Source organism: Ascaphus truei, chromosome 3, assembly GCF_040206685.1.
Source record: "Ascaphus truei isolate aAscTru1 chromosome 3, aAscTru1.hap1, whole genome shotgun sequence".
NCBI lineage: Eukaryota > Metazoa > Chordata > Amphibia > Anura > Ascaphidae > Ascaphus > Ascaphus truei.
This window is the reverse complement of record NC_134485.1, coordinates 403,537,682-403,560,140: the sequence shown is the minus strand read 5'-3', so window position 1 is coordinate 403,560,140 and position 22,459 is coordinate 403,537,682. Positions and strand designations below refer to the sequence as shown.

The 22,459-nt window shown below is 42.7% G+C and overlaps 1 protein-coding gene across 1 annotated transcript in view; it reads left to right on the top strand.

The window, feature by feature from the left end:
- Positions 1–22,459, top strand: part of TMEM135 (transmembrane protein 135) — a 420,640-nt gene that overhangs the window by 247,756 nt on the left and 150,425 nt on the right. The window contains exon 5 of the mRNA XM_075592564.1: positions 1,847–1,912. Coding sequence (XP_075448679.1) covers positions 1,847–1,912 — 66 coding nt within the window. The remainder of the gene's footprint in view (positions 1–1,846; positions 1,913–22,459) is intronic.

Genomic DNA, 22,459 nt, shown 5'->3' with positions numbered 1-22,459 from the left:
GCCCTTGGTTGGAAGGCTATGCTTGTAGCGTTAATCTTCTTAGTAATACACAACACATGAAGAGCAGAGTTCCTATCAAGAAATCTATGGGGCCAGATTTGCAAGTACTTTGAATTTGCTTTATATATCTGAATAGATTTGACATCTGTTGGTAACTGCGTTGAGGGGCAGTGAATTAAACAAGATCTCTCACTAGTAGATGTGAAAAGAAGGTTACACACCCCAATGGTTTTCAATAGAAACAAAGCAAGCTTAGCTGTATTGACAGAGTACTCTATTTGACGGAAACATCCTTAAAATGTTGGTGGGAAGAGATGATGAAAGGACCTAATTCTGATCTACATAAAAGGTTGCGTGAGGCTCTCACACCCAATTCTGTTTTAAGAGGCTGTGTAGAAGAATGACATCTTAACATCCTAGCTGACAGAAGGGCCCGCAACTCATTGCTAACCAATGCATTGCTGTTTACAATGCTAAAATGTGACTAAGGGATGAATGGGTACATACATTGTGGTCCAATGATCTAGTTACATACCCCATTTGCACTAGACAATCAAAAGAATTTTTATTAGAAATTCTTTACTTGGATGATCATGAATTAACCAACTTGTACATGTGAATAGTCTGATCTTATTAACTTTCTTAAACGACAATCTGAAATAGTGAATTTTTTGGGGTACATTTTTAATATTATATGTAACCAAACTGCTTCTGTATACAACTTAAATTTGTCTAAAGTTATTTGCACAATTCAAAGATGTTTTTGTTATACTGCAAAACCCGAAAATAAAATATATGTTGTGTAATAGATATTGCTTAGTGGCTATGTATCATTAGAGGCTATTGGAATTATCCATGAAAGCGTGTTGGTGCCAATTCGGCACTATTGCATGAACACTCCCATTGACTTGAATGGGAGTTTCCTTGTTGTAGTGCTGAATCTGCACTTTTGCACGTTAATGAATAACCCTCATCTGAAGTAATGAATAAATGCCTCACAGATTTCAAAGGGGTGTTCTCAAATAAACCCAGGGTAGAAAAAGATATACAATGGTATAAGGAGTAGGTCTGGTTTTCTGCTTGGGGCTATAGAAAAGGCAACACATGTATAGGTTTCATAGAATACACAGCTAAACAATATGGTGATAAGTGCTTTATACATAGCAACTAAACATACAGTAAACTTTTTATGTTGAAGACTGATTTATTGTAGGTTCTAATACTTTTAAGTGGACCATTATGAGAGTACATCATATCAAATAATTGTCTGCAAAGTCTTTTTTTTTCTTCTTAAATCTTGATGCACATAAGAGACCTTTGAGCGGTGTATGCATTTCATTCACAGTATAAAGAACATTGTATTGCAATCTACAACAAATCTGCATTATGTCCAGGGCCAACACACTTATTAGATTTCTGAACTGCTTGTTAAACTCAGGCATCAGAACTTGCACAAAAATGTATTAAATACATTTAGAAATTGATCACTTCTGTGCCAGCCAAATATTGTAAATCCCCATATACAGCACAACCCCCTTATAACGCTGTGCTTGGGGTCCAAAAAATCACATCGCGCTATAAGCGGATCGTGTTAGAAATAATGTACAATTGTATGCATTGTACAATAAAGTATTTAAGACACCAATAATCGTGTTGTAAAGTATTCATAAATACGAAAATTGGGAGCCACGCTTGCATCGTGTTATAAGCGGATTCGCTTTGTAACAGATCGCGTTATAATGGGGATGAGCTGTATTTTCAAAATGTTTTTGCTTTGCTTCTATTCATTAAGAAATTATTTTCTTCATACCTCCTCTTACAGTTTGTTGTTTATATTTTTATACAGGCCACTGAGACATTATTTCGAATGAGTGTGACTAGAGGATACATTAAACCAATAAGAAATGGAGAGGTAAGCATTCTTAATTTTAATGGTAAATGCTTAATTTCCTTGTATATTTAAAGCAGGAATCAGTGTTTTTTTTGTTTGAAGGTGACACTCTGGTTAAAATAAAAAAATTAAAAAAAAAAACTTTTCCACAGGGCTCTGGGGAAGGAGAAAGGCAGCCACAGCCGATTAATCTGAGCTTAATTTGACCTTACAGACTCCTCACGGCAGGAGAATTCTGCATTTTCTCCTAGCATTCCTCGGCTGCGGGGAATATTAATGTGGCTACTTCTGTACTTATCAGTACTTGTCTGGTGGATATAATATGACCATCAGGGTCAACTTCGCTGCTGTAACCCTTTCACTGTTGATTGCATCAGTGAGTAAAGACACTGACTGGCACTAAGTTTGAAGCAGGGGAACCTGGTTCAATTCCCAGTGTCAGCTCCTTGTGACCTTGGGCAAGTCCCTTTATCTCCCTGTACCTCAGGCACCAAAAATATAGATTGTAAGCTCTACGGGGCAGGGACTGTGTCTGCAAAAAAATATCTCTGTAAAGCACTACGTAAAACTAGCAGCAGTATACAAGAACAAACAATTATTATTATTATTAATTACTATGTGCCCTGTTGACCTTGTGTCCGAAATGTGCCAAGTTCTGTTTATAGAAGCACATAATTATATTTTGATACAGTACTTTATTTGAGGAAGATAAAATCTTCAATGCAGAACTGTCAAGTCAAGGATCTGCACCACTGAAGCACGAGACTGGGCCTCATACATGAGACTGGGCCTCACAATAGCCCTTTAATAAGGAGGCGACAGGGAGTAATCTTCCCTCCTGAAAACCATGCAGAGATTTGCAGCAGAGTTCTACAGCCAACTTCATGGCCACACTCCTACTGGTGCACCGACGAGTATTCTAAAACTTGCCTTGGAAAATCTGGGCAATCACCAACAAGACCCAGGTACATGCTGCAACATTTCAGTGACATTTCTGCAGAGAGACTAGGGGTCCCTGGTAGTCCCATGCAAACTGTTCAAAATTCAGTTTGAATGGGACTGCCAGGGACTCCTGCTGTGTTAATCCAATGAGCCATTAGTCTGTCTTCAGAAATGTCACTGAAATGTTGCAGCATATACCCAGCATGTACCTGGGTCTTGTTGGTGCCATTCCCCAGATTTTCTAAGGCAAGTTTTAGAATACTCTTCGGCGCACATGTATGTAGTTCTGTGTCCTACTCAGGTGAGTGCAGTCCACCTGTGATTCAGTTAGATCTGTCATTTGAATCCTTGGATTCCCGGACAGAGGAGAGGTCCAAGATTAAAATTCATACTATGCATGGTAACATATGTACAACAGTATGTAAAGCAAATATACAAGTATATATTTCAGATATAATCTAAAAAAGACAGCATACAAATGTTCAGCTAATTCATTGGGAGGTTGAATAAATTATTGGACTAAAGGATGGTACAATGTTGATTATTGCCCATTTCAGAACATTTGACTGGAACATGGTTATAGAACTAGGTGCATAAACAGCAAGAATTACTTTTGTTTCTTTATTTCATGGCCTTTTAACGCTTACATCCTCCTCTTCTATTCTGATGGCAACGGCAGATTTAAAATAGCTATGTTCATGATCAATCACACTAACAAAATTGATATATTGTACAATGATCGTCATAGGGACCATCAGTGTACCAGCTCTTGTGATATCCGCTGAACCTCATAATGTAAGTGCACTATAAGGATTAACTCAGGCATGGCTGTTACAAACCGCATAATGCAGCAGGCAAAGTCATTTTATGAAATGTAATATGACACGCTTAAGGGGTGTCAGCATTTAGCAGTCTTCAGTGACAATGTAGTGGAATGACTAATAGTGACTATCTCGGTTGAGGGAATGACTGTACTCATGTGTATGTCCACATCCATATGATGTTTTAAAGACTGGGAAGTATGTGATAAGTGCCTTTGCATTTGTTTACTTTTTACGGTTTTGCATTCAATTATCCGTTATTTCATTCCCTTTTGTATTCTGTGTGGCATCTTATGCAATACAGGTCACAGGATATACAGTACTTACTATTTAAAAAAGGGCTACACATTTCGGTGAACTTGAGCTAACTTTTTTTGCAAAACTGTGATCAGCTTCCGTCTCTTCTCTTCTTTCTTCTACATCTCAGAAGAAGCCACAATAGGACCGACCTGTGACCCTATCTATTTATGTTGATATAAAGTGAAATTCTGATTATTTATTGAGTCTTCACGAAGAGACCTTTCACTTTACCACATGTGTATAATTCTTTTATTACTTGCTTACAATAGTACACGTCCTCCTGCTGTAAGACCTGGTTGTCATCGACACACTGCAATGTGGACTGCTTCTTTATCCCTTGTTAGAACCTAATGTTTTCTTGTGTTTAATTTGGCAATAAGATATCCAGTGGATGTGTTTTTTTTATTTTTTAGAATAACCAGTAGGTCCGGAAGCCTTGGAGGCTTGAGACCACAATGTTATTTTTGGAAAGAAAAACTCTCTAGTGAAAAGGTTACTTGACCTCATTGGGTTCCAGAAAAGCTCACATTTAATCCCTTCAGGATAAGATTTTATTAATAATAATCGGTATCGGTTTACAGGTCACGTGGTTAAATATTTGTATGTATGTATGTATGTATGTGTGTGTGTGTGTGTGTGTGTGTATATATACGCACACATACATTTTTAAAAAAAAATGTTTGATTGTTGTTTTACAGTTTGTGCTTTATAAACGCTGTTCTATGTTGCTTGGTTTTGCAGTGCATTGTAACATTCTCTGAAGCTAAAAACGTAATAAAATTGTTATATAAAATACTGTTGTATTCTCCTACAACTCTCTGCAACATATGAAAGGCCATCCAAATTAAAAATGAGGCAATTTTGCAAACATTCTGCATTCTGTTTTTAATATCTAGTAATAATTATGAAATGAGAACTTCACAGCCCTCATTCTTCTCACTTTTATGAGAAAAATGGTATCCTTCTTGTTTTTGGAAGTACAAAGAGCAAATAAGTGAATAAATGTCTACTCTGCAACATGGTAAAAGGGAAGAGTGGGAATAACAAGTTTGTTAAAGGATTGTGTCACCAAACTGATTATTGGCTAAACAACTTCTAGGGGAATCTTCTTAAACTAGGCCATCGAAAAACATTGGTTTTCTCTCCGGGAACCTAACAATCACATTATAAAGAATATTTATTCCCCAAAGTAGAATTTATTAATTGGGTTATTGATTGATGTTCAGTATTTCCTGTTCCCCACTTGGCAGTTGGTACCCATGGGGATAACTCGTGCCATCAGCGCATTAGGACAGGAAACTCTTCTGTAGGTAATCGTATATAAGCACCTTTCCTTACCTGGAGAAGCAGTCTTTTCCTGTCCTACAGTGTAGCAGTAGAGTTTTTTTTATTTTGTAGTGGGACTCACCAGGCCTGTGTTTAGGTATCTACTTCTACGTTCCCAGGGGGTTCTCTCAGTCTCTCTCCCCCTGAAGCTGCAGCATAATGCATCTGTGGTCTGCTGGCCAGAGTTCCCCTATGACCAAGTTGAAACCGCGGAGGCATCTTTGAACGCAAGTGGAGGATGTGCTGGTCATTTGTGGTGAGTTTGCTGGTGTCCCACATGGTCTGGGAGTGTGCGCTCACTCGTCTCTTAAAGCGGCAATGTGGTATGATGTAATCGTTGTGGAGGTTCTGAGTGGACCCTACAACTTCTAGTTAGAGCAGTAATACCAGAAAGGTAAATTAATGTGTTTCAGGCATCCTGGAAGCTAGGGTCTTTCAAATTGAAGCAACAATGGCTACTGAAGACAGTCCAGGCAAGAGGTTGCTACCAAGTACTTCAAGATGAGACCCTAGGTAGTGACTGTATGAAAGAGAGTGCTTATTTTGCATGGAATTGAAGATTTCTATATTTCTACAAATGCAGTGCCTCTGGGAGTCAACTTGAAGAGGGGATATTGAAAATACCTATGGCGGTCAAGTATCATAAAAAGAAGGTTGCAAAGAAAACTAAGATTTGTTTAGTTTATGACAAACCCGCTATGCAGGCAAAGAAATCATGCAAAGACTGCCTTAAATCAGAAGCAATGGAACCGAATTACCAGATATCCACCTTCCTTTCATGGATGAAAGAAACCGTGTACCACAGTGTGGCAAATAAACAACCCCACAAGAGGATGAGGTCCCAAACGAGCCTGGACAAGTAAGACACTTCGTCATCACAAGAGTGAGATGTCTTCCAACAACTATAAGATGGAGTGGGATTCCTCAGAGTAGGAGACTACTGAGGAAGATTCCGATTTTTACTTGGATATGGTTGATCTTTTAATCAAGGCTATGAGAGAAGTGTTGGATCTAAAAATGCAAGAAAAGATCAACTAAAGAAGAATAAAGGTTTTAGAAGATGCTAGAAAAAGGTGTTTTACCATACACTTGGTTGCAAAATAAATGATTAAAGCTGAATGGATCCAACCAGATAAGAAATTTGGCACACCAAGAAAATTCTTGAAGATGTATCCATTTGTGGAAAAGGTTAAAGTATTGGAAAATCCTCCTAAGGTGGATGCAGCCATTTCAAGAATTGCAAGAAGAACCACACTACCTATGGATAGGGTGACCAGATTTTGAAAATGAAAAACCGGGACATTTTTTTTTTTACATAATAGTTTATTTATTGTAGTACATTTACACTTTACTACCAATAGTCTTTGTTACATAGTTTTGTGTGTGTGTGTGTGTGTGTGTGTGTGTTAACCTCACTAATCGAACAAAAAAAAACAGATGTGAATGATTCTGAACCCATTAACCAGTGTCAGGATGCCCCCTCTTCACAATTTCTAAAGCCGCAATCCCGCCTGGGATCTTACCTGATCCGCAGTCCCTCAAGGTAATATACTGGAGGGGAGGTGTTCCCTACCTGTCTTCCGAGGTCTCCCGTGTGAAACTTGAGTCAGATCTGGAAGAAAGAAGGGTAGGTTACGTCGGTGTAGGTATACGGCAGTTAAGATAAGACAGGGAGGGCGAGAGAGACAGAGAGAGAGAGAGGGTGAGAGAGAAAGAGAGAGAGGGTGAAAGAGAGATAGGGTGAAAGAGAGAGAGGGTGAGAGAGAGAGAGGGTGAGAGAGAGAGAGAGAGGGTGAGAGAGAGAGACAGAGAGAGGGTGAGAGAGGGTGAGAGAGAGAGAGGGTGAGAGAGAGAGAGGGTGAGAGAGACAGAGAGAGAGAGAGAGAGAGAGGGTGAGAGACAGAGAGATAGTGAGGATGAGAGAGACAGAGAGATAGTGAGGGTGAGAGAGAAAGAGGGTGAGAGAGACAGAGAGAGACGGAGAGAGGGGGAGGGTGAGGGGGAGGGAGAGAGAGGAAGAGGGAGGAAGAGGGAGAGGGAGGGAGAGGGAGACACACACAGGTACACACACAGGTACACACACACACACACACACACACACACACTGGTACACACACACACACACACACACTGGTACACACACACATACACACACACACTGGTACACACACACACACGCACACACGTGCACACACGTGCACACACACGTGCACATACACACACACACACACACACACACACACACACACACACACACGTACACACACACACACACTGGTACACACATACACACTGGTACACACACACACACACACACACACTGGTACACACACACACACACTGGTACACACACACACACTGGTACACACACACACACACACACACACTGGTACACACACACACACTGGTACAAACACACACACACACACACACAGGTACACACACACACAGGAGTACAGACAGAGGCAGCCACGAGCAGGCGGCTCCCCGCCTCCCCCTGCACCCACCCCCGCGCCCATCTCCCGCAACAAGGGGGGGGTGGTTAGGAGTGCCAGGACGCAACGGTACAAACTGCCGCCCCCCTCCCCTGGCGCACAGCCACGGGTTCCCGGGGCAGAATGGGGGGACACCGCGCAGCCACCACTGCCCGCCCCCGCACCAAGGGGACCTTAGGGGAAGAGAGCGCCAGGACAGGAGGCAGCGGATCAAAAACCCACCTCATATCACCCCGGGCGGGCTGAAGGGGCGAGACACTGCACAGAGGAGAAAGGAGCGGGCAGAGACACACACCACGTGTGCTCTGCCGCAGGACGTGGAAGCCCCGCCCCCAGGCACGCTTATCCTGACCCCCCAGGCACGCTGGCCCTGCCCCCACGGCACCCTTCCTTCCATCCATTCCATATGCCGGGCCTTGGTGAAGGATGATGCCGGGGGTGGGCTTAATGCCGGGACGCAGGGGATTGGCCAACAAGGTAGGAAACTGCCAGGGGGGGGGGAAGGGGGCATTAAAAAAAAAATACTTACCAGCCGGGCTGCTGCAGTCTCCTCCTCTGCACCGCCGCAGACTCGTGCACAGCGCACCGCAGCTAATTACTTGCGCACCGCCGGCGACGCTATAAAAAAAAACGGGAACACATGGAAAAAAAACCGGGACATTTCCGGGACACACAGGAAACCGGGACAGCTCTTGAAAAAGCGGGACTGTCCCGGCAAAAGGGGGATGGGTGGTCACCCTACCTATGGATGACGTAGTGTCTTTGAAAGACACCATACACCGCAGCATGGAAAGCACATTAAGAATTTTTTTTTCTAATACAAGCTTTAGTTTTCAAACCAGCTAGGGCCACTGTGTCCCTATCAAGGGCCATGCGTACCTGGATTGTAATGCAGAGGAGGCCTTTGAAAAAGGCGTAAAATAAGCGTCAATTTTGAGTGCAAATTCAAATTGGCAACAGAGTTTATAGCAGAATCTACTTTAGACACAGTACGTCTATCTGCAAGAGGCATTGCTCTGTCGGTGGCCACCAAAAAAGCTCTATGGTGGAGACACTGGAAGACGTACCCCATGTCAAAAAATAATTTGTTTTCTTCCCTTCGACTGAGAATATTTGTTTGGCCCTAAACTTGACGCTATGATCTCTAAGGTATCCAGGGAAGATGTGCGTTTCTGCTGCAAGATTTTTCCTGAGCAGGACAGAATGCTCTACTGGGAAGTCAAAACTTATTGTCCAGGAAAGCTCTTTTTTTTGAGAAGTGACCAAAGAAATCATTTGAGGCCCCAGGGGATATGGAGCATTTCACCGAGTCAAGTTGGCATTAGATGAGGTGAGCTCTACGGTGCCAAGTCTGAGGAAGGCTGGCACAATTTGCACCAGTGTGGGCCTAAACAATAGAAAGCAAATGGTTAATTTGAATCCTATTGTAATTAGTCGCCTAAAATGTATGCAGGAGCCAGGGCGAAACACATTTTAGGGATCCAGGTTCCAGACTGCTGGTACAAAACAGTAGATCATATTCTGCAGGATCTGAAAAGGAACAATGTCATAAAGAGGGTTCCGGTCTCCCAAAACAGAATCCGATATACTCCAGGATATTCCTAGTCAGCAAGAAATCCGGAGATTTCAGAGATGTTATGGACCTCAGAGGGGTGAATGTTTTCCTTCAGGCCAAAAAGTTCAAGATGGTGTCACTGAGCATAGTCATCCAAGATGTCTGGCCAGGAGACTGGTTGTGACCTCTCCTTGAGTTTTCACTAAGGTCTTAGCTCCAAGTATAATCGAACTAAGAAAGAAGGTTATACAGATCTATCCCTATCGTGACGACCTATTAATAATATCTCAAAGGAGGACAACGCTGATAAACCTCACATAGCTAGTAATTGCATATTTGGAACAGTATGGCTGGCTTATAAATGTGCAGAAAAGTCACTTGATGCCTTCTCAGTCTCTACATTTCTAGTAATTATTTTCCAGACGGCGCAAGGCAAAGTATTCCTTCCTCAGGACTGAATAAAACAAATCACTACCCAAAGCGCAAGGTTCAGAACAGGTGTATCGGGTTTTGGCACAAGAATGCATGGCATTGTTGGGAAGAGTTGCTGCAACACTAAACGTGGTAAAATGGGCACAATTACTCATGAGGCCTCTCCAGAAAATTGCCTGGATCAATGGTGCAGAAATCCAAGGTGCCCACATCAGAATTTTTTTTTATACTAGTCAACCAACCAGTAACTAGAGTGGTGGGAAAATCCACACAACCTGTGAAAGACATACCATCTTCAAGAAGAAGGCTGGGTAATCATTACCACCGATGCCAGCAGTTTTTGATGGTGCACCCAAATGTAGGATGCATGGGCACAGAGAAGCTGGCCCAAATCCTACAACACTTACCCAGCAAATATGCTGGAGTTCCAGGCAATAAAAAAAGCTTTAAGTTTTAGGTTTATATCCAAGGGAAGAACGTAAAGATAAGATCAGACAACCTCACCACTGTGAAATATATTGCAAAAGAGGGAGAAACAAGAAGTACAAAACTTCTCTCGCTCACAATGTCAGTTATGCAATGGGCAGAACGATTACTAATCCACACAAATCCATCCAGAAGAATGGGAATTAGACAGTGAGATATTTCACCAAAGAGTGAGTTGCTCGGGTCAGCCACAAATAAATATAATGGCAACGGCACTCAACAGGAAACGCTAATAGAAGTTTGAAAGATATCTACTTCGGCAGCGTATTATCGCATATAGTTACGTTTCCATGACTAGTGTATGTAGACTAACCAAGATATATATTGATCCTTCATCTGTAACAGTAATAGAATGTTTTCAAGACAGTTTTGTAAGGGGACTCGGTTTGAGTTCACTGATGGTCCAGGTGTATGCTTTGTCAGCATTATTAGACAGAGATTTAGCATCAGATAGGCTTAAAATTAGGTTTTACAGACCCGTAAAACACCTAAGGCTGCATAGAAGAAACCCAGTACCAACATGATAACTCTTGTTGGTGCTAGAGTCCGTGGTGGAAAATGTTTTGAGCCATTCGAGGATCTATCATTAAGGTTACTAATGTGGAAGACCGTATTCTTCATTACAATTATGTCAGCAAGAAGGGTCGTAGAACTCCAGGCCTTGTCGAGTAAAGAAACATGTTTTACCCTACTTCAGGATAAAGCAATACTGAGGCATGTATATAATTTCCTTCCAAAGGTTGTATCAGCATAAAACCTAAACCAGGACATCACAATTTCATATTTCTGTCCTAATCCTAGTAACGCTAAGAAAGGCTCCATAATTTAGACGTATTGAGATGTTTAAACATCTACCTATCAAGAGTACCAGATTTCAGAAGAGCTGATCGATTGTTCATACTCCCAGAGGGACGTAGAAGATGTCATTAAGATTCAAAAGCCATGGTTTTCCAGTGGATTACGTCCTGTGTCACCTCTGAATACAACCTCAAGAAGAAGCAGCCTTCGTTTGGTGTTAAAGCGCACTTGACAAGGACAATATCCACTTCGTGGGCATTTAGAGCTCAGGCAACACCAACTCAAATCTACAGAGAACCGGTGTGGTCATCTTTTCACATGTTTTTTTAAAATATTATAAGTTCGATATTCAAGCCTTGGCTGAGGCTAATTTTGGTAGGAACATCCTCCCTGTACTAATGTTAATTATACATTTTAGCCTGTAAAGAATCCTAAGACTGCTTCTGCAGGTAAGGGGAGGTGCTTCTATACTAGTACCTGCAGAACAGTTACCTGTTCTACTGCGCTGAAGGGAGTAGTTATCCCCATCGGTACCCACTGGCACTAGTAGAGTCCAGGAAAAGAAAATGGCAGTAAGGTGAATAGATTTTCTGAACTCTTTGTCTATTTGTCACTAAATGACCTACTATTGCTTTGCCACTTTTGGAATACCCCTATACCCCTATGGTCCTTGTGTCATTCTGTGCCCCCTAGTTAGTTTCCTCAGCACCCTAAGTTGAGAGACACAGTGCTCAGGCTACGCTTATGGTGAAGGCGAGGCGACTGTGACGTCAGGCTGCGGTTGCTGGAAAAATCAAATTGAGATGACATCCAGCGATCGCGACCAAGAAGTCGCGCCGCGCTTACTATAAGTGCACGTGACGGCTGCAATACATTTGTTTTGATGTCGCAGTCACTATAAGTGAAGCCTAAACCATACTGCTTCCAGCTTCGGGGCCCCAAGGTTGCCGTAAACTGAGATTTTGAAGTTCCTGGAGAATGTGGTACTAAGTTATTGGTCACCCTGTGGTCAAAAGGCATATTTTTCCAAATGTATACCAGCAATGCCAGCTATGCACTTCTCTGCAGTGCAGCTGGTAGCTGTGGTGTTAAGGTAAACAAGAAAAAAAAATTAAACATATGGTGTATTATTGCTTTAAAATGGTGGGTTCAAACATATACTGTATGTAAGTTGTGTGGTAAGTCCTAAACTATTGATATGATGAAACAAATGCAATAGTCATTTACTACTGTTTTCTAATTACACATAATTAGTTGTTGATGCAAAGGTAATGTGCAGCACTAAAATAGATGGATCTGTTCAGATTAACTATTACATTTGGGTATGATATTGACCACATTAAGTTGTTTTTTAATTCAGTCATCAAGGCAGAGTTGTATCTGTTGATAGCATCAAAGGATGCAAATACAGCAGTACAGTACTTTGCACAATCTCCTATGTATTTACAGTATGTCCTTCCAAAGATATGCTTTTTACAACTGAATACAGTATTCTAGGTGAAGTCTTGCCATTGATCTAGAAAGTGGCAGCATTAACCTTTCATTATACAATTAAACATCATGCTGGCTTTGTTACATTGCTTATCTACTTTTAAATCAACTAAAATAATTACTCCCAGGTCCCTTCCCTCTGCAGTAGTGCACATTACAGTGCTATTAATGTTGTACTCTGCCTTTGGCTATTTGTGGCCCAAGTGTATTAAATTGTAATTGCCACATTCTTGATCATTCCTCTAATCTACCTAAATCATTAATTATTTTGTAAATCCTCCCTGGAGTGTCAACCCTGTTGCAGATCTTTGTGTCATCTTCAAAAAGACAAACATATCTTCCATTCCAGACCATTTGCAATGTCACTGATAGGGATTTAAAGAGTACCAACCCCAGTATAGATCCCTCAGTTACTTCACTGGCCTCCTTCCCTTCTCTGAGTGTACTCCATTTATCACAACCCTCTGTTGCATATCCTTCAACCAATATTTTAGTCATTCAGCCAATTTAGAATCGAATCTCAAGCATTGCATTGCAACTTGTTTATCAGTCATTATTATGGGAGAGTGTCAAAGCCTTACTAAAATCTAGGCGCTACTGTACATCTACTGTACCACCCTGATCACCTTAATCGCCCACTCAAAAAAAATCAGTTAGGTTTGTTTGACATGTTCTCACCTCAATATATCTATGTGGACTGAGAAGTTGTACTGTAAGTTGCTGGACATTAGATATTCAACAATATTCAACAGTTCTTTCTTTCAGCAGTGTTTCCATGACATTCACCACTACTGACATCAGGTTCACTTGACCTGCCTCATCCACTTTTGTGAAGTGGGACTATGCTTGCTCTCCTCCAGTCATCTGGAACTACACCTGTCAATAGGGACTAGTTAAGCAGATCTGTTAATAATGTGGCCTGCACACACTTTTAACATCATTGGATGTATCTCTTCTGGCCCATTGACATGTCCACTATAATTTTTCAAAGTTCCAGCAGGACTTTCTCCTTTGTAAATCAACTTGTGTCCAACTCCTTTCCATTTATATTCCTGTTACCTAACTGTGGTCCCTCCCCTTCAACTGAGCAAAAATAATTATTAAGGCGGTCTGCTTTACCTTTGTCGCCCTCAACAAGACTGCTCCATTCTGCTTTATCTAACTATTCTTGTTTTCCATCTTTTAATTATATACTTAAAAAAGGGTTTCTTTACTGTCTGGATTATTTTCTCATCTGCTTTGGGCCTTTGTACATCTGATAATGTGCTTAGCCTCCTTCTGCCTAGCCTGATCTAATTTTCGACCTTCCTTCCTCTGAGTCTGCCATGACCTGCACTACAACAGGTACAAGCAATTCTTTATCACAACAGGGATACAGTAAAAACTCCTAGGTGGAGGGCGCTGCCAGAGACAGCTTTCCCTCAGTGTCCTCTGGGATCCATACAGGAGAAGGAATAAGCAGTTCACGTTAGTCTCAATAACTGAAACTAACTCACCGTGCAGGGTCTAGCCAGCGACGCCTGCACTGTCAGCAGCTCTCGCAACAAGTCTCAGAAACAAGGAGAGCAAAATGCTGACCAGTGGCAGTGGATTCTAACATACAGAGCCACCGCATAGTGTGGGAGAAACAAAGGACGCGATAGGGCAGGATTCTTCCTCACAGGAGGGCTTCCGACTGTCCCGAGTACTGCACATGGCCCAGCTACTCTGATGTCATTTCCTGCACCATGAACTCGGAAATATACTGTAGGGTGACATGCCGAAATGTGGTTGTGCCTATTCCCAGTATAAGACACCGGATACAGACGTAGGCAGCATGGGGAAACAAAAGGCAGAACTGTCGGAAGTACAGGTGTAAATAAACTTATTACTCAGATGGCTGTGAGTCCTTCTCACCCAGAAATGCAATGGGGGAACATTGATGCTGTACTACAGATCTGGAACAAGTGCAGGATTAACCATCTCCTGTCCCTGCAAACAGGGCAGAGCAGTATCACTGCTTTCACCGAGTAAAACATATGCATTACGGTACATGCAATACATTAGGGCAGCACTGCGCAAACTTTTTCAGCTACGGCCCCCTTCCTGGGAGCCACAGCGTTCGTGCCTCCTCTCCCCCTAAGGCACGGCTTGAAATTACATTGCGGGTCACGCCACGTGACCCCACCTCGTCATTTGATGCCTCGTTGCCATGGCGACGCATCACCGAAGACCCGGCTGCCAATAGGTAAGTGAGGTTACAGAGGCCTCACGCCTCCCCCGATATTAAATTAAATGCCTGAGGGAAGAGCGCGGGCCTCTAACAGCCCGCGCCCCCACTGCAAATTCTCCTGCCCCCCCCCCTGGAGGGCGCGCCCCTCAGTTTGCGCACCGCTGCATTAGGGAAAACAGGACCATAGCTTTCACGTATGCACCACACAATACAATGTTTATTGCAATAGAAAGGGAAACGATATTACCACCAGGGTCATCCTGATGAGAATATTTATTATTTATTTATACAAATGTTTTACTAGAAAGTAATACATTCAGAGTTGCCTCTTGTTTTCAAGTATGTCCTGGGCACAGAGTTATAATGACAAATACATGGTTACAAATACATAGTTACATTAAGTGAAAGGGGTTATACAATACTTTATATACAAGACATTGCATGCACAGTTAAAGATAATATATTATAGTCGTATACAGTATAACAGTTACAGACCAGATTAAAATATGAGACAGCTTTAGTTTTGAAATAACTTAGACTGGTGGCAGCTGTGAGAGTTTCTGGTAAACTGTTCCTGTTGTGGGGTGCACGGTAAGAGAAGGAGGAGCGGCTAGATATTTTGTTGGACTATGGGACCATGAACAGCCTTTTGGAGTCAGATCTCAGATGATCCTGCATGTGGTACGGGCGAGGAGCTTGTTCAGATAGGATGGTAGCTTGCCCAGAAAAAGTATGTGAAGGCAAGACAACAGCACCAAGAACAGGCACCACAATAGAGCTTTCTAGGGTTCCTGGATGCCTATTTCGTCACAACTGTCTTTTTAGCCTTTACAATACCTGTCACCTCCTTTGAGAACCATATCGACTTTCTTTTCCATACATTTTTACTAAAGTGCCTGACACAAAGTTCTGTTGCTTTTTGTACTGCATAGCTTAGTTTTTCCCACTACTCCTGCTGTCCACTCAAATATCTCCACATATCTCCGCTATCTCTGAAACGTTAGCACACTTCAAATCTAAAACGTTAAACTTTGCGTGGTATGACTCGGCCTCTGTTTGTGTGTTAAACCACATTGATTGATGATCACTGGAAACTAAGTGCTCTCCCACAATTAAATCTGATACTGTATCCCCATTTGTAAGTATTCGGTCTAGGAAATCTTCCTTGCACATGGACATACTGCTGTAGAGATGTCCCTTGCATGGAATCCAGAATGCCTCTGCTTTTGGTTGAACCTTCAACAGACACATGCCAGTTTACATCTGGCAAATTGAAGTCTACCTAAATGGTTACTTCTCCTTTCTCCTTTAATTGCCATCTCGGTGATGTCCTCTATTTAGAGCCTGTACAATTCCTCCTCTTATCTTGGAGGTCTGTAGATCACATCAGTACAAATGACAACCTTATTACCAGTTTCTAGGTTTAGAAACAAGTGTATTTTTTATGTTGTTTTTCAAATAATATCCAAATGCTCCCTGTTCATTACTGCAATTGGAATTGTATTTTACATACTATGAGCATTTGCACACACAGCCTGAATACTTTTGTTACTGCTTTTCTTAATCCTTCCTGTTTTCGCTGTATATCCCCTTCTGCCTGTGTTAATTATCTCCTTCCTATACAAGCTGTCTTTTGTTCCCCTGGATAGTATTCCTGCTTTAAAGCCTTACACCGCCCTCCCTCCCCCCCCCCCAATTGCTGCCCCTTGTAGATGTGAGGAGGGGGGAGAAGTGATTTATCCCTGCCTGCTCAGCTAATTGAAATACTAATAAAGCATCTGAACTACTCACTGATTATCCAGGATGGTTGCAGGCCATTTCTCTTAAATAGCCCCATGTCCGTCCAGATTGAACAGCTATCTCCCATAAATCTAAACCCCTCCTCATCACACCAGTTCATTAACCATGCATTAAAGTATCTGGTGTGAAGAGTCCTTGCCCACATCTGTATACCAGCAATACCTTTGAAAAAGCCTCAAAGGAGATTACCTGCCGAAAAGCTAGTCCTAGCTCTCTATTTTCCTTATGCACTACCCTAACGTAATCCTTAGCCAGGTCATTAGTCCATGAGTAGACAATGGCATCTACCTCTCGCTCCTGTACTCCTGCCTTAAAGGTGCATTCAAAGTTATTTCTTTTTCTACATAGGTGGAATGCAGAGGGTCTCTGGAGCTGAACCACACTAATATCAGCCCTGGGGACCCTCTGGTATCACAGATACGTACCAGAAAATACGTAGTTGGTACTTTCTGGTTGTTGAAATCCTCTGTGTGATGCTGGCCAATAGAAAACTGTGATAAATTACGTTACGGTTTCATATTGGCCCGCATTGCTCAGAAGATTTAGGCCTCCATTTTGTTTCCCCTGGAGGGGAGGCACAAGCAACACCTTCAGTAAATATTTTGGGAACCAGGTGTTCCCTGAAACTCAAATTAAGGCGGTTCAGCTCTGGAGACCTTCTACTTCCCACACAATAGGTGGAAGAGGTATGCAAAAAGATCTGTAGGGAGAACTGCTCCTTTAACAATTCCCAGAATGTGCCTTCTATCCCTTTTCCCTCACTCCCTTGTCCTAAATATTTACCTCACACAATGTAATCCCCCAAGAGAAGTTGCCTCATCTTCTTGGATCCCATTTTCCCGACTGTGCTTCCTATTGATAAAAAAAAAACATCTCCTCCTTCACTGCAATAGGTGCTTCTGTGGCGTAGTGCTGGCCTGCTAGTGCAGCATAGTAGTTGTGTAGTGGCACAGATTGTGGGATGTGCCTGTGATCTAAAAAATGTTGATAAAGCGCTTTGTGCATGAAACGCGTTGGTGCGTTTTTTTTTAACCATTTGAGGTTATGTGACCTAATAAATACCCTATTTCCTCGATTCTAAGACGCACCTTTTTTCCAATTTTCACATGTCTGAAATCAGGGTGCGTCTTAGAATCAAGGAAAAGACAGGGATTAGGGAATGATCAACGAAATCATACTAATTGTAATTATGAAAATGAATAATGATATCTTATAATCGATAATTATCAATACAGGTAGGTGCAACTGTGAATTGAAGTGAATCAGAGAAAATAAGAGATACGATGTGTTTGTATCCCTGAAGAAAATTCACTTATATGCACACTCCTGAGAGTAAAATTTAACTTTTAATATACAATACTTAAAACATATATTACCGAAAAAGATGGTATAATGAACACTAAAAATAGATTAAATAAGGTAAATACATACACCCCTGATTGGGTCTCCAAGGAATATATAAATACTCCAGTTATTAATGTTACTGGAGTACTGGAGGCTCAAGAGGGTGCAACCAGTCAAGATGAGCCCAAAAGAGCACACTACTTGCAATCACTAGTGCAAAGGATGCAGTATCTCACACAGCAGCAGGGAATGATCTTAACCTCTTTGTAAATAGTCATTGGCAACACTCAATAAATGAGATTATACCCTAGCTGCTACACTGTTTTCATATATATGTCTGCACTAATGAATAACTGGAAGAGACACTATGTTAAAAACAGCCCCATAACGGGGACTGATGACATAATCACGTGTGTCTATGCTCCTCCATTGTTTGTTTGTTCCCATGACTGGTTGCACCCTCTTGAGCCTCCAGTACTTCAGTAACATTAATAACTGGAGTATTTATATATTCCTTGGAGACCCAAACAGGGGTGTATGTATTTACCTTATTTAATCTATTTTTAGTGTTCATTATACCATCTTTTTCGGTAATATATGTTTTAAGTATTGTATATTAAAAGTTACATTTTACTCTCAGGAGTGTGCATATAAGTGAATTTTCTTCAGGGATACAAACACATTGTATCTCTTATTTTCTCTGCGTCTTAGAATCGATGTATTAAAAAATATATATACTTTGAAAGTGTCTACAGTACTAAGCTCCTCTTTTCACTTACCATGTTTCAGGAGAGGTCCTATGTCAACGGAGGATGAAGTGGGCGGCGGTGGCATGAGAGGTCCCACGTCTGCAGATGTTGAAGATGGACAGCAGGTGGGAGTGCAGTGGCAGCAGGTCAGGTCCCAAGTCTGCAGGTGAATGAAGATAAGACAGTGAGCGGGCGTGTGGTGGCTACGGCGGCAGGAGATCATAACAGCAGAAGAGCTGAGCAGGAGCAGAGTGGCATAGGGGAATGGCTTGGGAGGTGCACACTAACACCGGAAGTTGACCGGTGTCTGACTTCCGGTTACAGTGTGCACCTCCCAAGCCCCTATGCCGCTCTACCCCTGCTCAGCTCTCCTGCTATTATGATCTCCTGCTTCCGCCGCCACCGCAAGCCCGCCCACTGTCTTCTTATCTTCATTAACCTGCAAACTTTGGGACCTGTCCTGCCGCCGCACTCCCGCCCATCAGCTGTCCATCTTGAACCATCTGCAGACGTGGGACCTCTCCTGCCGACAACACCGGCCGCTTCTTCCTCCGCTGACATGGGACATCTCCTGAAGCATAGTGAAAAAGTAATTTTCCTCGATTCTAAGTGCCAAATCAATGGTGTGTCTTACAATCGATGGCGTCTTTCAATCGAGGAAATACGGTATATTGTTTATGGGAGACCCCTCTTGATAATTTTTTCCTGTTTGCTGGATGTTGATGGTACTCAGCAATTCCCACTCTTTTTCCTACCTACTGTATGTTAAAAAGCATACTGAAAAATGTAAGTCACTAAGGCCAGGTCCCTGCTGGCTACTGCAGCACCCGCTGTGACGGACGCTGCAGGAACAAGAGCCGCCCCACAATGTGGCCGGGCCTGCTGCGAGGGGGAGCCACCGCGCTGCACCGACAGAAACAATTTTCTTGAGAGCAGGACACGCGATGGAGCGCTAGGCCACACCCCCTGGCGGTTCAGCCAATGAGGGCGAACCTGCCGGGTGACGTCACGGCCGCGCCCCCATCAGACCCCCCTGTATTTCCCCCTGCAGCTCATTGCAGACCGGGGGACTCGGCTGCACATGTCGCTTGCCTCGCAGACGTGCGTGCATCGCAGGCAGCGGGGCCGTAGCCTAAGAGACATGACTACCATGAAATGCTCATAATGGGAGTTTCGCTTCAATAGTAGATTTTCTCCAAAAACGACACCATATTGACATGTAGGATAAGAACTTTCATTCATTCATCATGTTTGCTTTAAGCAAAGTAAGGTGCATGCCGTTTAAAGGGACAGTCTTTGAGGATCGGTCTTAAGCCCCGCCTCCAAGATGTGCCTCGTGACTTGCCTCACATTGACAGGTTTGTGCATAGGCGTCGTTCTACTGTTGTGAGGCAAAGTACTCAACCAGGAGTCAAAACTGACAGCAGGATAACCATCTCATCTACTTCACCTGCAGTGCTTACTCCTTCCTCAGACGTTTGAGTGGGCGGATGGCAATCAGCATTCACAGCCGTACAACTCAGCGTGGATTGGTTTTGCTATCATTTGGCAATCATCAAATTCAGCCTTGTGCCTTTCCCATAATGCTCACCGATCTCTGCTCCTAATCGGCTGAGCATAGATGTCCTAACCTGCAATGAAGTGCTAACCACAAACACCCAGCTTTCTGTGTCCTGCTTTGCCTTGTGCAATTCTGCTAACTTTGTCTTATCTCATAGTTTCTTCGACCTCGGCTTGTACCTGGACCCCCGCCTTCTCTTATCCACGACCTCGACTTGTACCTGGACTCCCACCATCTCTACACCTCGACCTCGACTATTCTACCACTCCAATCCTAGACCATAGCAAGTATCAACACTATCCTACTCCTCCTACCCAGCCACATGACTATGAATCTGCACACCGGACGCAGTCTCGCAGCTGCAGGTTGGTGTATTATAAATACCCACCTCAGCATCGCGGATCTGTCCTGTTTGTGGCGAGCAACCCATTACAGTATGCTCAGCCCCACAAACATGGACCCCGCTGAGGTGGGTCGAGTTTTGAACATGCACGCTAACATGTTCGAGAAAAATATCTGGACCAAAATAACAAACGTATGGAGCAACTCCAAGTGACGGTTCAATCCATCACAGATCAGGCACAGCGTACCTCACTTAAGTCTGTTTCCCCAGCAGCAGCTATCCCAGAACCTAGTCCAATAACCGTGACTTCCTGCACCCAATCGCTGTGGCGGTGATCCTCTTGTCTGTTGCGGGTTTCTTAACCAATGCTTCATACAATTTGAAATGACTGTCCCGTTTTGTATCACTGCGATCTAATGGGGCATTTATTGTATCTTTGTTGATTGATGACACTTTGGTGTGGGCTTCACCCATCTGGGAACAAAGACCGAACCTCACCAGTGACATAGCACAATTCACCAAGGAGTTCCGTAGAGTATTCTACACACCCGGATGCAAGGTAATTGCTTCTTCCTCTCTTCTACATATATCTTAAGGTAGTCGTTCAGTGGCTCGGTGCACGGTCGAATTTCAGATGATAGCAGCTGAAGGCAGATGGAATGATGAGGAGTTGGTAACAGTATTCTGGCAAGGCCTGACCGAAAATCTTAAAGACGAACTTGCTGCGCAGGAACGCCCCACTGAATTAGAGGAGCTCATCGCCTTATGCATTCGGATGGATCAGAGATTACAGGAGAGAAAAGCCGAAAAAACCTCGGCGCAAGCAAGGTATGCAGTCTCTTCATTATCATTACGCAGGCCCCGTTACCCTTCTGCCTCCGAAACCTGAAAAAGCCATGCAGCTCGGATGCAACAAGCTGTCGGTTGGCGAAAAACAATGCAGATGCATTTCCGGACTCTGCCTGTATTGTGGTAATGCTGGACACCAGGTAATTGTTTGCCCCAATAAATCGGGAAACGCAAAAACCCAGTGAGAACCGGGAGAATCACACTAGGAACATTACTTTATTCTCCTCTTAAAATGCTTATTATGTTGCTGTATTTTCTTTTTTTAATTGTTTATATTAAAACAATTAAAGGAAAGTCTGCCTAGCTGAGGAAAGTCTGCCTAGCTGAGGCTACTGTAAGTCAGACGCGAGGAACAAGTTCTCAGTATACAACGTAGTGGTCGCGGTTTGGTATTCTACCTGAAAAGAGTACCAGGACGCTCGGGACGAGGTCCCGGTTAGGATAAGGCTTTCGAAATAGGCGTCCTGCACCTATTTGAGGGTAGTTTTCGACCCCAGACCCCCAGTAAGTGTGTATTTAGTCTTTATTTTGTATATTCATTGTATGTACGTGGGTTTCACCTGAATAAACCTCATTTTATTCCACTACCTTGTTTTGCCTAGTGAATGATCCCAGAAGGTAAAAAGTGTTAAAAGTGCTGGTCTCCCTTGACAGGATCTTTCAAGAATTACCTTTTCCCCCCTATGATTGATTGCAGCAATGTACAGTATTGAACTACAGTATTTTTGTCACCAGATGGGACTCAATGAATAACCCAATTAGCTTTAGAAGTAGATTCTGTACTGTTGAGACATTTGTTTCCATGTTAGCAGGATATTGAATCATTAACATGTCCAACTATTTATTTTCATTGCTAGGAAACATTGGCAAAAACCATATCAATGTGGAGCCTTTACATTTGTGTGAGCCAACTTGATTTGTTATGCTTGCACAGTTTTAAGCATTTTGAAAAAATTCACTTATTGGACTCATTAGACTTAAAAATTGCACAACAAACATATTTTCTAGTCTGTGGAATATCTTATAGCATCCTCTTCTACTGCCTCCGCCTCTCATGCTTTGTG